Source organism: Marmota monax, unplaced genomic scaffold (assembly GCF_021218885.2).
Source record: "Marmota monax isolate L192 unplaced genomic scaffold, Marmota_monax_Labrador192_F-V1.1 WCK01_AAM20220418_F8-fsc00002, whole genome shotgun sequence".
NCBI lineage: Eukaryota > Metazoa > Chordata > Mammalia > Rodentia > Sciuridae > Marmota > Marmota monax.
In genome coordinates this window covers 19,098,959-19,114,962 of record NW_026693571.1, presented here as the reverse complement: position 1 = coordinate 19,114,962, position 16,004 = coordinate 19,098,959, and the positions used below count along the sequence as shown (strand labels likewise).

Below are 16,004 nucleotides of genomic sequence, written 5' to 3'. Positions count from 1 at the left end.
TAAAAATGGATTACATATCTATTGGACAGTGATGCTCTAGAAAATACAACAAAGTCATCCTTCACCCTGTGAAGTTCCCTTTCCTTTTAAGGTTTTAGGAATACATGGAGGAAAGCAAAGACTGATGAGTTTATCTCTCCTAACCTTAAGAAAAAGTACCAATTAAGGAAATGATTGCAATCCTTGGATAAATTATATTAGAGCTTATATAATTCTAGTTGCTCACTGAGGATTATTTTATTCTTTTTATGGTCATGTGTCTGAATTTTGTAAAAGTTTTAACTTCAGGAACTTTGCAGACCTCCAGCTTAATCTCATGCGAAGGGAGTTAGGTTGTTGGTTCACTATATTCCAGTAACTGTTTTATTCCTGTAACAGCCAAGAAGAAGCATTTACTGATTACTATATCTCCTCTAGTGAAATGAATATATTACCATGGAAGAGGGTGGGACTTGAGAGAATTCATTGTAAGAGTCCTGCACTTTATATAAAGGAGGGTCCTGAATCTGTATTAAACCTCTTTCTCCTTTATAGTGGCCCTATGAAGTAAATAGGGCCTAATTTTTACAGTTAATTCAATCCAGTGATGTATTTAATATGTGACTCACTAGTAATTAGTCATACTGATTAGTACTGTGAATTCATGCTTATATAGTAGAGAACTTCCTTCTGGGAGAGAAATTTTATAAAAGGCAATTAGTGTTTTTAATTTACTGAAATTACACAAATCTCTTGCATATTTGAACCTTAATCATTCAATATAGAAATATTGATATAGCTCTTACTGTGTTAAGACATTATAATACAAATATAAAATATTAACATTTCTCCAAAAGCACATCACAGAAACCCATATTGTAAATTGCTTATATTAGGGCAATATTTTTTAGTTTTTGGATTGTGGCCCACAATAAGAAATGCATTTTGTATCACCACTTATTACATAAACACACCTGAAACTAAACAGTACTTATCTTCACCATGTTTGGTGCATTTTGATAGTTTATTTTCTGTTTTTTTAGTGTACTGGTTCACAAACCTAAATTGATTTTTATAACTTAGTGGATTACAATTTGGCATTTGAAAAATATAGCATTCCTATTATGTGAAATCATTTGAACAACAGTTTTTTTTTTTACTCTGGTACTCTAGATGTATGGTCTTTTTATATATTTAAAAAAAAAACTTGAATTCTCACACAAGGTATCTTTAAGTGACACTTCAAATACTCACTTCTCCTTTGAATATTTATAATTATTTTTACTATATGTATAATATGTATAGCTTATCTGTTACAGATTTTACTAAAACATTTGCTTTATTTAGGCAGAAAATAATTAGTTATTTAGAATTTTATTGATATGTAAAAAGATTTTTATCAAGTTTAAGAATTTATGAAAATTTTGTTAATACATACTTGCAAGTTGATAGTTTAAAGTTCTATAATCTGTATTATGCCAGCAGCCTGTGTTTTGTAAGCAGTGTTTTTACTGAGCTCTGTGAATTTCAGAGATTGCTATTCAAAAATGGTATTAGAAGACTAAAAGGAGGGGAATGACTCAGTGTTGAATCCAGTCATCTTATTCTTTAGAAAAGTGTAAAAGGTTTGCCAAAAGCAAAAAGCCCAGAAACAGGCAAAATATTTGCCCCATATTTCATTTGTTTACCAACATTTTTAGACATTAATACTGTTTGAGGTAGCCAAAGTTATTGTGTTTTTAATTTTCTATCCACCTCTTATAAATTATTCTCCAGTCTTATTTTGTATACCTTACTGGATAGTGCTTAGCATGTATTATTTATTAACCAAATGATAACATGAATGAGTACATAAATACATTACAATAATGTTAGAAGCAACAGGGGAATGGAAGTTTTGATTGAACAAATTAATAAGGAAAAAATAATCTGGGCTCCCCAAAACAGCACAGGAGCTGGCAATATAGCTTAATGATAGCGTGCTTGCCCAGCATGCATTGGGCTGCCCTGGCAGGGGAAGTAACAGGTAAGTAGACATTTGTAAAGACAACTTTGCCTGCCTTGCTGTTGTCCCTACTATACTGGGCAAATATATCTAAATCCATGTAAGCGGGTTATGGCCCACTCAACACTTTGCAGTCTCTTATGCTTGCTCCTTCTTTTCCACCAAACCTCTATAAGTTCCTGTTCCTGGAGACTTGGTTCTTTGCTTTCTTACATTCCTGGTTCTCACTGACCCTAGACAATCTACTTTCTTTCTGTAGCATCAGACGCCATCTCTGATGATGCATTCTTCTTTGTAGGTCCCCAAATGGAAACATCTTTAATCCCACAAAATTTATGAGACTTAATAAGGCAGAGTTGCATTTTTCTTTTCTCCCTTCAATTGTGAAAAAAATTTCACTTGTCAGTTATTTTTTGTTTTATCTTTAAGCTACTATATATTATTAGTGAGCAAAACCATACAAGTTTCTCTGGTTTATCATTTTTATTAGAAATGTTTTTGACAAAAAGTGACTCTAGCACTTAGGATTGCATGTGGGTTAAGAAATTAGAGGCAATATATGTAGACAATGGTATCAAATTTGTTTGCAAAAGTGAATGAGATTTACTTTTAAAAAAATTTTTATTGGATATAGTTGATGAATAAAGTGAGGGTAGAGGAAAGGAAGGTGTTTTTAATTTTTCTATGTGAGGAATTTACATATTTAAATACTGATTGATGGTGAAGCTCCAGAGTAATGGCTCTAGGTTGGACATACTGGAGAGGGAATGAGGAATGAGATCCCCCTCCCCCAGTACTTGTGAAGAATTGGCCTTTAAGTAGTAGTCATCGAATACCTTACACGGCATTGCAAGGCCTATTCTCAGTACTGCAAACTTTCCTGCACCGCCAAAAGAAAACAACAAAAAGTTATACTTATGTCAGGACCAGTACAGAAACATACCACTTTAATAACATTAAAGATAAGATGGTGTCATCCTTTATTCTGTGACATATAATCTGTTTTAAACAGTTTTTCTTCAACTAAAAGACTTGATACTGTGAATTTTATGACCTACTAATTTTATTGTTGTTGTATGACTTATATATCATGCTAGTGAACATTTCTTACAGCCCCAAATATAGTTGAGCCAGAATATTTTCTCTAGAGCCTTAGACATTTTTCTTTTTCAAGGGCCTTAGTTTGATTGTTCCTGTATTTGAAGTGTGCTTATATTTAGTAGTAGTACAAAATGACTAAGTATTAACAGGAAACAAATTTCTGGGTTTTACTTTCTTTATTCTAAATTTTTTTTCTTTATTTTTCAGAGTCAAGTAAAGAACAGTTTGCTAGTACCAATATTGCTGAAGAGCTAGTAAAACTCTTCAAGAAACAAATAGAACATGATAAGAGAGAAATGATTTTTGAAGTTCTTGCTCCATTGGCAGAAAATGGTAAGAAAATAGATGTACCTCTTGACTTTTGATCATGTAAAATTTTTCAGGTTTTAGTTGCTAGTTCTTTAACTCAAAACCCTTCCCTGTATTATTATTGATAAATATTAAGTTTTATTTTGGTATCTCTAACTTCAGCTACATTTTCTACTCCATAACTATATCTATATGGGTGAAAGCTATTTTCCAAGATCCTTTGATTTTTAAAGAGTAAAGAGGCTTCTGTAGCTAACACTTTCTTGTTCCAATTTGGAAAAGGCAGCTGAAAAGCCAAACTCCATATCTGTACCCTTGTATGGCAAAGAGGATAAAAGTTGAAGTCCCAGGCTGGCCAACAATGAGAATATTAGTAAACCACGCCCTTTTTTGAGCACAAAATATCTTTTGTAATGCACTATAGAAGGAAGAGTGAATCAGAGGAAGCAAACCATGCCTTTAATAACTTTTCAAATACAATGTCTAGTGTATAGTGCACATAAGGAGATGGCACTATACACAAGAGCTAACACAAGGAACTGAAAGCAAGCTTAAAAATTTTAAAGAAGGAAACTGGAAAATTAAAAACATGACATGGTAGATTTTAAAAACAAATAAAAATTGCTGAATTGAAAAATCCAACCAAAATTAAGAACCTAATTGGTGATTTTACCAGCAGATTAGATACAGTTGATAGAGAATCAGCGAACTAAGGTAGATTAGAAAGGAATTCAGAATGAAATGTAAAGAAAAGCAGATCCAATTTACATAAAAGAAGAGGTAGAGTCTCAGAAGGAGTGTAGAATTTGGGGGTGAGGTGTGCAGAGAGAGGCAGCATTTAAAGAAATTTTGGCAGAACCTTAATCAGAAATTATGAAAGATATCAAAGACTCAAAAAGCCCAATGAAACTAAGACATGAAAATAATCTTAGTCTGTGGTACTTAATCATAGCAACAGAAAACAAACTATAATTTATAAAGAATAAAAGTTTATTCAGCTCACAGTTCTGAAGGCTGGAAAGTTCAAGATTGGGCAGATGTATCTGGAGAAGTTGTTGCTAGTGAGAATTTTCTGTAGGGCATCAACACATGGCAAGGAAAAACACTCTTGTTCTTATAAAACCACAGTCCTGTTTGATTATGTCCCCACCCTTATGGCTTTATTTAACCTTAATTACCTCCCAAGGTTTCTACCTTCAAATGCCACAGTCAGTTTAAGTCTCTGCTCTCTTAATACCTCACAATAGGGATTAAATTTCAAAAGGAGTTTTGGTGGGGACATTCAAACCAAAGCAAGAAACAAAAAAGAATTCACATCTAGGTTATATCAAACTGAAAATGCAGGAAAAAAACGGACAAAATCTTAAACCAGGAAAAATAAATAAACAGTTTACCTTAAAAGAAACAACAGTTTGACAGTTAAACTTCTCAACAATAACTGTGCAAGATGACATTGGGACACCATGTTCTATGTAGCAAAAGAACCAACCTAGAATTCTAAATGAAAGTACTCTCCAAAAAATGAAGGCAATATAAAGGTGTTCAGATTTAAAGATTCAGTGTTCCAATGTACCCTCATTGAAGAAAATTATAAAGTTGGTCCATTAGATAAAAGGAAAATGATATAGATGCAGGAGAATGAAGACCAAAAATAAAAGGGGAAAAAAAGCAACTAATTTAATTGTGAGGTTTAAAATGGATAGTACTTAATTTAAAATATACCACAGAATGAGCATATAAATCAGGTGAGAAGTAAAAGGAATTAGAATCTAAGACCCATGCATTATCTAGAAGATACTGTTATGACTTTCATTATTCCATGATTTCAGTTTTTAAGATAACTACCAAAATAGTTTTTAAAAATAATATGTACCTACTTATCTAATAGAAGGATGCATGGGAAGTTCTGTGACCTAAGTGTGTAGGAAGTATCTGCACTAATATTAAGAAGTATACTTTCATTACTTCAGAGGTCAAAGAAGAATCATAATAGAAATCAAAAATTTTTCTAATAATGAAAATTAAAATACCATATGTCTCAAATCTGATGTGATGCCCATAAAGCTATTCTTGGAAATTTAAATCAGAAATGTTTTGCATGTTAGATAAGGCTGGGATTGAGCTCAGTGGTAGAGCACTTGCCTAGCACAGGTGAGGCACTGCATTTGAATCTCAGCACTACATAAAAATAATAAATAAAGGTATTGTGTCCATATAAAACTAAAAAAAATTAATTAAAATAAATAAACAAATGCATGTTAGAAAAGGAGGAAAACTAAAATCAGTGAGCTTACTATCCATTTTATGCTTTTAAAGGAAAATAAACTCAAGATAGCAAAAGGAAAGGAATATAAAGAGCTAAATTTAATAAATAAGAAAACATGCAATGTACCACAAGCATCAAATTGCCAAAAGTTGAGTCTAGAAAGACTTAATAAATTGGTAAAGCCCTACAATAAGAGCAGTGAGGAAATAAAGAGAAAGCACAAATAACCAAAATCAAGAATTAAAAAGGATACAGATTTTGCAGATTTTTTTTTTGAGAAGGGGAGAGAGGGAGAGAATTTTTTTAATAAAGACACAACATCTTTATTTTTTATTTTATGTGGAGCTGAGGATCGAACCTAGCACCCCGCGCATGTCAGGCGAGCGTGTTACCGCTTGAGCCACGTCCCCAGCCCCAGATTTTTTTAATATTTATTTTTTAGTTGTAGTTGAACACAATACCTTTGTTTTGATTATTTATTTTTATGTGGTGCTGAGGATCGAACCCAGGTCATCACACATGCTAGGCAAGTGCTCTACCGCTGAGCCACAACCCCAGCCCCCAGATTTTGCAGATATTAAATGGGTATTGTGAAAAATTTGATCCAGTACATTTTAAAGTTTGGATAACACAAATACAAAATGGAAAAACTGAATAATTTTATTTTAAATTCTACCAGACAGTGAACAAAGCAACTATACTTACCAAGTTTACTTTAGTGAGGCTAATGAGTCCTTTCACCAAATCCCAATAAAGATAATGTGAGAAGGAAAATTAAAGGCCAGTCTCATCCTAAATATACATCCAAAATTCTTTTTGAAACTGTAGCAAATCAGAATATATTTAAAAGTTAATCATGCCAAATTGCATTGGTTCTGAAAATGTAAAGCAATTTGATATTCAAAATTCAGTCAGTATAATTCATCAGCTTAATTATAATGGAGAAATTATATTATCTCCAATTCAAAAGAAAAATTTGCTAACATTATCCCTTCACACTTTTTAAAAACAAACCAGTACTAGCAAAGGACTTCTTCAATCTAAAAAGAATCTCTACAAGAAACTTACGGAAAATATAACACTCAATAGTTAAATAAAAAACATTCCCTTTGATATTGGAAGTAAGGAGGACCAGCTCTACTTCTTCTATTCAATCTTGTGTTGAAGAACTACCCAATGAAGGAAGAGAGCGAAACAAAACTGTCGTTATTCAAAGATAATATTATGAGTGTTCAATTCAAAAGAATATATTGGTCAATTCTGTAAATCAGAATTTAGATAAGTTTTCTTATCTAAAAAGGAGAAGCCAAAATAAAGTGTATTTCTATATGCCAGAAAAACCCAGAAAATAGAATGTTTAAAATGAACTGTTTATCATAGCATGAAAAATAAAGCACTTAAGAATGAACTGATCAAAGACTTGCCAGTATCTCTGGGAGGAAACTGTAAGAAATCATTGAGATAAATTAAAGAGCTAAATGAGTGGAAAACTGTAACACTTTCATAGATTGGAAGCCTCGGTGTTCTAATGATATCATATCTCTCTGTCAATTTGTGAACTCAGTGCGGTTGTAATTAAAATTTCCCAAAGGTCAGGAATAGCCAAGATTACTGGAAGAGAATGTGTTGGCAGAAGTGGTTTTACTAAATAACAATAGCAAAATTTTATTTTAATAAAACTGTATTAAAAATTCCCACAGATCATTAAGAAAAATATAGAAAACTGAGGGAAAATATGCCCAAATCTCACAACAATCAGAAAATGCAAAACCAAACCACTGTAAAATACCACTATCTAGCTACTGGAAAGTTTGGTATTCTAGGTATTGGTGAGGGTGTGGAGCAGTGGGATCAACCATTAAGTGCCAGAGAGAGTATAAATAGTGCAATTCAGAAATTCATACCTACTGAAGTTGGAGCTATTCATCCCTATGACCCAGCAATTCCACTCTTAGAAACAGACCTCTAGGCCAGGTAGGTGGCGCATGCCTGTAATCCCTGCGACTCAGGAGGCTGAGACAGGAGGATCAAGAGTTCAAAGCCATCCTCAGCAAAAGCAAGGTGCTAAGCAACTCGGTGAGACTCTGTCTCTAAATAAAATACAAAATAGGGTTGGGGATGTGGCTCAGTAGTGGAGTGCCCCTGAGTTCAATCCTCAGTATACCCCCGCCAAAAAAGAAATATACCAAGAAATCTGTGCATATATGCACCAGGATGTTCAAGGCAGCATTATTTATAATAACAAAATAATTGGAACCAACACATATCCATTAAAGGTAGAATGATCGGTAAAACATGGTATATTCAAATAATGGAAAAATCATTATGAAAAGGAATGAAGATAGCTAGAACCATTAATGTATATGAATCTCATAATACTGAAAGGCAAAAACCAATGCTGAAAAAGTACTATTTGGCTTATGTGAAATTCAACATAAGGTGCAACAAAACCAGTTTTCAGAAATGATTCTTTATTTGGTAAACCAGTAAAAATATAGAAGTGATTACGATATCAACCCAGGTAGTGCTTTGAGAAGAATGAAGGGTGGTGCTCATGATCAGAAAGGGAAAAGCGCAGAGGGGCTTCCTGGATTGTTGGCAATTAATTTCTTGATTTAGATGATAGATGCATGGTAATTCTCTTTCTAATGATTTATTATGCTTAACATTTACATTTTCTGCACTCTTATGCATTTATGGGTTTTTTCACAATTTAAAAAGTCATTTAATACACATACATACATATGATACATATATGTATGTATGCATTTTTACATATATAAGCAAACAGGTATTCTTGGACAGAATGGTGATGATAAATATGCTGGCTTTTTACTTTGCCAGAATACCCTGCTAGTCCTAATTAATTTAGTTTAAGCCTCCTAAATATATTCGTGATTACAGTCAAACTGTAAGAATAAAGATCTATGATCTTTAATCTTGACACATTTTACATTTTCTAATTGCCTTAGATCTTTTTCTTTAGGAATAAATTTGTTTTTCATCTCATTTGATGGTTCTAGAAAGTGAAAACTTAATCATGATCTTTTTGTTTGTTTGCTGGCACCAGGGAGCCATATTCCCAGTCCTTTTCATTTTTTATTTTGAGACAGGGTTCCTGAATTGCTTAAGGCCTCACTTGGTTGCTGAGGCTAGTCTTGAACTTGAAATCTTCCTGAACTTGAAATCCTTCTAAATTGCTGGGATTACAGAAAACTACAGGTAATTCTCTGGCATAAAACTGAGTGAAGGCCAGGCATAGTCAATTTTATACCAGAGAATTACCTGTTATTTTCCTTGCAGTATTTGAGAATGACAATGTTTTTATTTTTTTATTAGATTTTTATGGTTTTACATAGTAGTTGGTTTCATCCTAACTTGGACATGCATAGGAATCAGAGGGTTGGTTTGTTTGTTTTCTTCTCTACCTCCACCTCCATTCCAGTGGGTGAAGGGATAGCTTTGAAAACTCGTTTCTGGATAAACCTTTGCATATCATTGTGGTTTTCTTGGTATAAAAAGAAGAGTAATTTTATGTCGGAATTTATATAGTTCAAGGTATGTAGTATTTTTAAATCTTTTTTTTTATGATGGTTTTCAATTCTGTTTGGTACACATTTCTAGCCCTAGCATTGTGTAACCAAGGAAACTCCCTACTTTTTCCAAGGCATAGTACAAGTATACCTTTATAAAAGTATTCCAGGATGCATATTCTGTGTATTCTGAGACAATATTCAAGAGAGAATTGATCTTCCTGGTAATAGTAAAAAGCTATATTTTTATACTTTAAAATTGCCTAGCAATCAAAGTCTTAAGTATATGTGTTTTAAGTATCTAATATATGTTTATGTCTTTGTTTCTTCCAAATGAGAATCTGAAACTATGATTGCTGTATATGTGTGCATATACAGCTTAGGGAAATCAATGATCAAAAAATAAAACTTAAATTTAAGAATCTTTATAAATGTATTTCTTAATTCATTTTGTCCCATTGTCCTAGATGTGCAACACCTATAAAAACTTAAATTGATATTGTTCGAGGGTTTCTGAGGGTTTGGGGGTGTGGTTGGTTGTTTTTTGGATTTGGGTTTTTTATTGGTGGGTTTTTTTTTTGTTGTTGTTGTTGTTTTGTTTTGTTTTTTGTTACTGGGGATTGAACCTAGGGGCTCTGTACCACTGGGCTTCATCCTCAACCCTTTATATTTTTTTGAGACAGGTTCTTGCTCAGCTGACCAAGCTAGCCTCAAACTTGCGATCATCCTGCCTCAGCCTCCCAAGTAGCTGGGATTATTACAGGCATGCACTAACAGGCCCAGCTAAAACTTAAATTGAACAAGAAATATACCAACTAGTGATAACTTTAATATTTGAAATTTTATTATATTTGCAGAATTTAAAACTTGGGATTTGATGGGTTAAGTGTCAAATTCAAAGCATTTAGATAAGCCAGTTTAGGTTAAAAATAAAGATTAATAAGCTGTATCTGTTCTTAACAGGAGATGGATATGGATCCAAATACAAAATCTTTAATGGAGTAAAAATGCTATAAGGAAAGGATATTTAAAGCATTAGGGATGTAAAAAGTTTACATACTATAGCGATAGAGCCATCTCAATGTTTATAGCAGCACAATTCACAAGAGCTGAATTATGAATCAACCCCTATGCTCATCAATAGATGGCATTAAGAAATCCATTCAGATTAAGAAATTGTGGTATACAGTGGAGTTCTACTCAGCCATAAAAAAGAATGAAATTATGGCATTTGCTGGTAAATGGATGGAAATGAAGAATGTCATGCTAAGTGAAATTATTCCAACTCAGAAACTCAAAGGTCAAATTTTTTTCTCTTATGCAGAATATATAATAAAATAAAGGAAATGCAGAATATATAATAAAATAAAGGAAATGGGGAGAGAAGGGCAGGATATTATGAAGAACCAGTCAAATATAAAAGAAGAGAAAAAGGAAATCAAGTAGAGGAAGGAGAATGGAAGAAGGGAGAAAAAAGTGGGGAACATGAACTGAAATCGTTCTCCATGTATGTATGAATTTTTCAGGACAAACCCAACTTCTGTGTATGATTATAAGATCTAAAAAAAGAAAAAAAAATAATAGGAATGTAAAAATTTTGATTTTTCTATGAAGAATTATTTAGTGTAATTAGTGTATAGTTCTAAAATATTTTTTTGGTTAACCATTAGAGAGCTTCAAAGTTATATTTTCTTTTAACTTTTATTATGAACATTTTAAAATACATTCTGAAATAAAATTTAGTATAATGAATCACCATATATTCATGACCCACAAAAGTTTTAAATTAATGAAAATCCTAAGTCCTTTTAAAAATATGACTTTAAAAGTCATTAAAATATAGATTGATTGCCCTAGAAATATACAAACAGGAAATATACTTGTTACATAGGTTAAAATTTATTAATATTTCTTTATTTTTCAATAGCTTTGTTTTAACATTCCATCGGTGAAGGTATTTTAAGTTTATATAACAGGTATGTGTATATAGGCATATGTAACTTATAGTGTCGCCTTTTAAAATATAATATCTAAAATAATAGTAGAGTGATATTGCCTTCAGAGCTGAGAATTGATTCATTTAGGTGCTGGGAGACATTGTGAAAGGATAAACAATTTAAAATAGAAAAATGTGGTAAAGTTTTTGTGTAATTAAACTGTATTTTCAAATGTTTCATTGTGATACTCAAATCTGGAAAGATGTTTTATCTAAATTCTGCATTTCCCTGGGTTGCTACAGTTCTTTATAATGGATCGCCTGTACTAGAGCTCTATTTCTTCTAAAATTGTGGTGGCTTTGTTCTCATTGTTCTTTAGATGCTATTAAACTACAACTGGTCGAAGCAGGCCTTGTTGAGTGCCTCCTAGAGATTGTGCAGCAGAAGGTGGATAGTGACAAGGAGGATGACATTGCTGAGCTCAAGACTGCTTCAGATCTAATGGTGTTATTACTCCTTGGAGGTGAGTTAAAATTTATGTCAAAGATTATGGTTGTCAGAATTTTTAAATATATTAAGTTTTTTCTGTAGATATAATTATTAGGCATTTCCTCATTTTCTTATCTCACTTCCTGTTGAAGTGATGATTTTGAAACCTAATACCTCATGGAAAGTACTAGAGATGATGAACCAGAAAAAGAGGAATCTTTGTCATGTTCCAGTATATGAAAAGCTGTCATAAAGAAGAGATAGCTGTGGCACCAAAGAAATGAAAGTTTATGGCTACAAAACTTACTCTAGGAAAATTCTAAACTCTTATGGTCTAACCCCTACTAAAAGCTTATTAAAAATAGACACTGCTTTTTCCATTATGAATTTAATAGTTCATGAGGTATGTAATGTCGCAATTAGATATTTACTTAGGGATATGGATTTGTTACTCCTAATTATATTTCTCTTTTTTAACTATTTATTTTACTTATGCCCAGATGAATCCATGCAGAAACTATTTGAAGGAGGAAAAGGCAATGTGTTCCAAAGGGTGCTTTCTTGGATTCCATCGAATAACCACCAGCTACAGCTTGCTGGAGCATTGGCAATTGCAAATTTTGCTAGAAATGGTAAACATATTAGTTCTTCCTTTGTAAATCAGATGTTCTACATTTTTTTTAGTTATGAAAAAAATGTTTATTTTTATTCATTTAAATTTTTTTATTCTTTTTAGTTAAAAAATACATATACAATGGTGTGAGGGGGAAGGGAAGAAAAAAAAGAGAGAGATAAGTGTCACAGTAGAATGGGTAGAGAATAGTGATGGGAGGGGAGGGGGGGATAGGGAGGGCAGCAGAATACAACTGACACTAGGATTGCTGTATGTATACACATGGATGTATAACCACTGTGATCCTGCAATCTATACACGTGGAAAAATGAGAATTCATACCCTATTTGAATCAAATGTATGATATGTCAAGGTCATTGTATTGTCTTGAGCAACTAATAAAAAAAATAACAGTACAATGTATTTTGACATACATACATGGAATATAACTTGCCATTTTTGTGGTTGTATATGATATGGAGTTACATGTCATGTGTTCATATAAGAACACAGGAAAGTTATCTCCAGTTCATTTTACTGTCTTTCCTATTCCCCACCCTCTACTTATTGTGAGTTAGCATACACGTATCAGAGAGAATATTCAGCCTTTGCTCTTTTAGGACTGGCTTATTTCACCTAGCATGGTATTGTCCAGTTCCATCCATTTACTGGCAAATGTCATCATTTCATTGGTCTTTATGGATGAATGATATTCCATTGTGTATATATACCATATTTTCTGTATTCATTCATCTGTTGAAGGGCACTTAGGTTGGTTCCATAGCTTGGCTGTTGTGAATTGAGCTGCTGTGCTATAAATATTGATAATGGCTGCATCACTGTAATATGCTGGTTTTAAGTCCTTTGGGTATAAACCAAGGAGTGAGATAGCTGTGTCATATAGTGGTTCCATTCCAAGTTTTCTGAGGAATCTCCATACTTTTTTCCAGAGTGGTTGCACCAATTTGCAGTCCCACCAGCAATGTACCTTTTTCCCCACATCCTTGCCAACATTTAGTGTTAGTTGAATTCTTGATAATTGCCATTCTGACTAGAGTGAGATGAAATCTTAGTGTAGTTTTAATTTGCATTTCTATAATTGCTAGAGATGTTGAGATGTTCTACATTTTTAAAATTTTTGCTGAACTGTCACATGCACTAAAACTAACAGCTCAGAAATTTGTGTGTTGCTTTCTTAATTCTTCAGAAGTCAAATACTTATAGTGACTTTCATAACAAATTACATATTTTATGTAATTCAACTAATTTCTAATAGTTAAAATATCACAAACAATAATCATGCAGTGCTTCTTTTGAATACTTTGTCAGAGATTAGTAAACTTGAGTCCCATTCTGGTGTACATCTGATATGCTTTTGTGCCTGGTGATTTTATTTGGGGCTGAGTATTCATCCTAGGGTTATTGGGCCCTAATTTATACTCTTAGGCCCATAAAACTTTAGTATGAATTATCCTGATTTAGTGTAGAATATTTATTTTACTGTTCATTCATTATAGAAACTTGTACTTTGTCTAGGAAATGCTCATTTTTAGTTTGATTTTATTCCAGTGTGAACTATTATTACACAATACGGGTTGAGTATCTGGTATCCAAAGTGTTTCATATTTTGGATTTTTTCAGATTTTTGAATATTGCATATGCAATGACATATCTTGATGACAGGGCTCAAGTCTAAACATGAAATTTATTTATATTTCCTACATACCTTATACACATAGCCTAAAAGAAATTTCATAACAATATTTTTAATGCATTTACGTTTTGACTGTGATCTATCACCTGAGGTCCATGTAGAATTTTGCATTCTACAAATAATGTTATGATAGTACCCCCAAACTTGGTTTTTGGAGCAGTTCTGATTTTTAATTTTTGGATGGGGGAATACCATGTTAGTATAGTGGCAGACATCTTATTATTTATTCTTGTTTTTGAGAATAACTCTTTAATGATGGAGTTAAGAAGATTGGCAAAACTATTGATAAATATTAAAGCTAAATGTGGAAAATTTGAAAAATTCACTAAAAAATAATGTAAGTATCAGCCATGATAAAAGTTGACTGCTAAAACTAACACAAAAACTATTGGTGGATGGGATGATTTGAGCATATATTGGTAAATTATAAGATTCTAAAATAGGGATTTTCCTGATTTAAAAAAAAATTTAAGCATCTTTATAATCAGACATCTCATTCTAGAAATAGAAAAATCTATAAATCTGATGGGGAAAAAAATTGGAATTCATTTTGTTGTAGCTTCATTTTCTCTAAAGTAGGTAATGAGCAGGCAACAGCATCTCAAAATATTCATAAACTTTTTTTTATTTTTAATGTTGCTGGGGATTAAACCCAGAGCCTTGTGCATGCAAGGCAGGCACTCTACCCAACTGAGCTATGTCCCCAGCCCTCATAAACATTTTTTAAAGGAAGAAAATTGCTTTCATTTTTACCAGATGGAAATTGTATTCATATGGTAGACAATGGAATTGTAGAAAAACTTATGGATTTACTGGACAGACATGTAGAAGATGGAAATGTCACTGTACAGCATGCAGCACTAAGTGCCCTCAGAAATCTGGCTATTCCAGGTAAGACTTAAAAATAGGAGACAGCTATGTAGAAAATAAAATACATCATTTTGAAAGGCTTTTACTGTATGTTATTTGTGGATCTTCCCTGACCGAGAAAAGAAAAATAGTCTTCAAATTGTTGACATTTTTGTTACTAATAAATGAAAATCATGTTAAATAAGTTTTCTGAGACAAAACAAAAATATTTGCTTTTAAGATCAGAGATTCTATTACCTTTTGTGAACTCTTACATTTTCATTATATATGTACAGTTAAGCTTTTTAAAGTATCTTCTGTTGAAGTTAAGATAATGACATCAATTAACAAAGTCTCCTGAAGAAAGACTTAGTCAGGTTTTTGTCTTTTCCTACAAGCAGACATGTAATTTTTTAAAAATAGCCTTACTGTGTCTTTGGATTAGGAACTGTTGGGCCATGAAATAATACAAAAAATAATTAAAATTATTGTTTTATTCTATTTTCCAAAAGTAAATTTCTGGTAAGGTAAAGATGTGTGGTTCTTTGAAGATCTAATCCGTATGCATTTGGTTTTGTTCACATGTACATTACTAGTTTATTTTAATATACTGTAATGTTGATCACTTATTAATAATTGGGTCAAAGACAAAGATAAATACTAGAGATTGGGCTTAAAAAACCAGTATGTTTTGTATTGTTTTGTTCCTATAAACAGGATACTTACACACACCATTCTTAAAATTTATGGACAGGATTGTTTCTAAATAGAAAAATATAACCTGGGGCCTTAAAGCTAAAGGAAAGAGCTCAGTAAATGTTATTGAATTAAATATTTATTATTAAAAATGCTACACCATTTTTACCATACTCTCTATTTTTCAGTGGTAAATAAAGCAAAGATGTTATCAGCTGGAGTCACAGAGACAGTTTTGAAATTCCTTAAATCTGAAATGCCCCCAGTTCAGTTCAAACTTCTGGGAACATTAAGAATGTTAATAGATGCACAAGGTAAGAGAAATGCTATCCCAAGCGTTACATTTTTAATGTGCCCCTCATTGAAAAATGACTTTTTTTAGCTTTCACTATTATATTATCATAAAAGCAAATAGCAAATAAAAGTTAAGAAGAGATTGGTTTAGGAATCTCATGTATTAATTTTCATGCTTATTATAGCTGACTTTAAATGGAAATTACATTATTTTTCTTT

At 32.3% G+C, this 16,004-nt stretch overlaps 1 protein-coding gene across 4 annotated transcripts in view; it reads left to right on the top strand.

Moving 5' to 3' along the window:
* Positions 1–16,004, top strand: part of Rap1gds1 (Rap1 GTPase-GDP dissociation stimulator 1) — a 150,406-nt gene that overhangs the window by 112,588 nt on the left and 21,814 nt on the right. For all 4 annotated transcript variants that reach the window (XM_046459024.1, XM_046459023.1, XM_046459022.1 and 1 more), the window contains 5 exons: positions 3,293–3,418; positions 11,510–11,653; positions 12,120–12,251; positions 14,703–14,837; positions 15,680–15,805. In XM_046459024.1, coding sequence (XP_046314980.1) covers positions 3,293–3,418; positions 11,510–11,653; positions 12,120–12,251; positions 14,703–14,837; positions 15,680–15,805 — 663 coding nt within the window. The remainder of the gene's footprint in view (positions 1–3,292; positions 3,419–11,509; positions 11,654–12,119; positions 12,252–14,702; positions 14,838–15,679; positions 15,806–16,004) is intronic.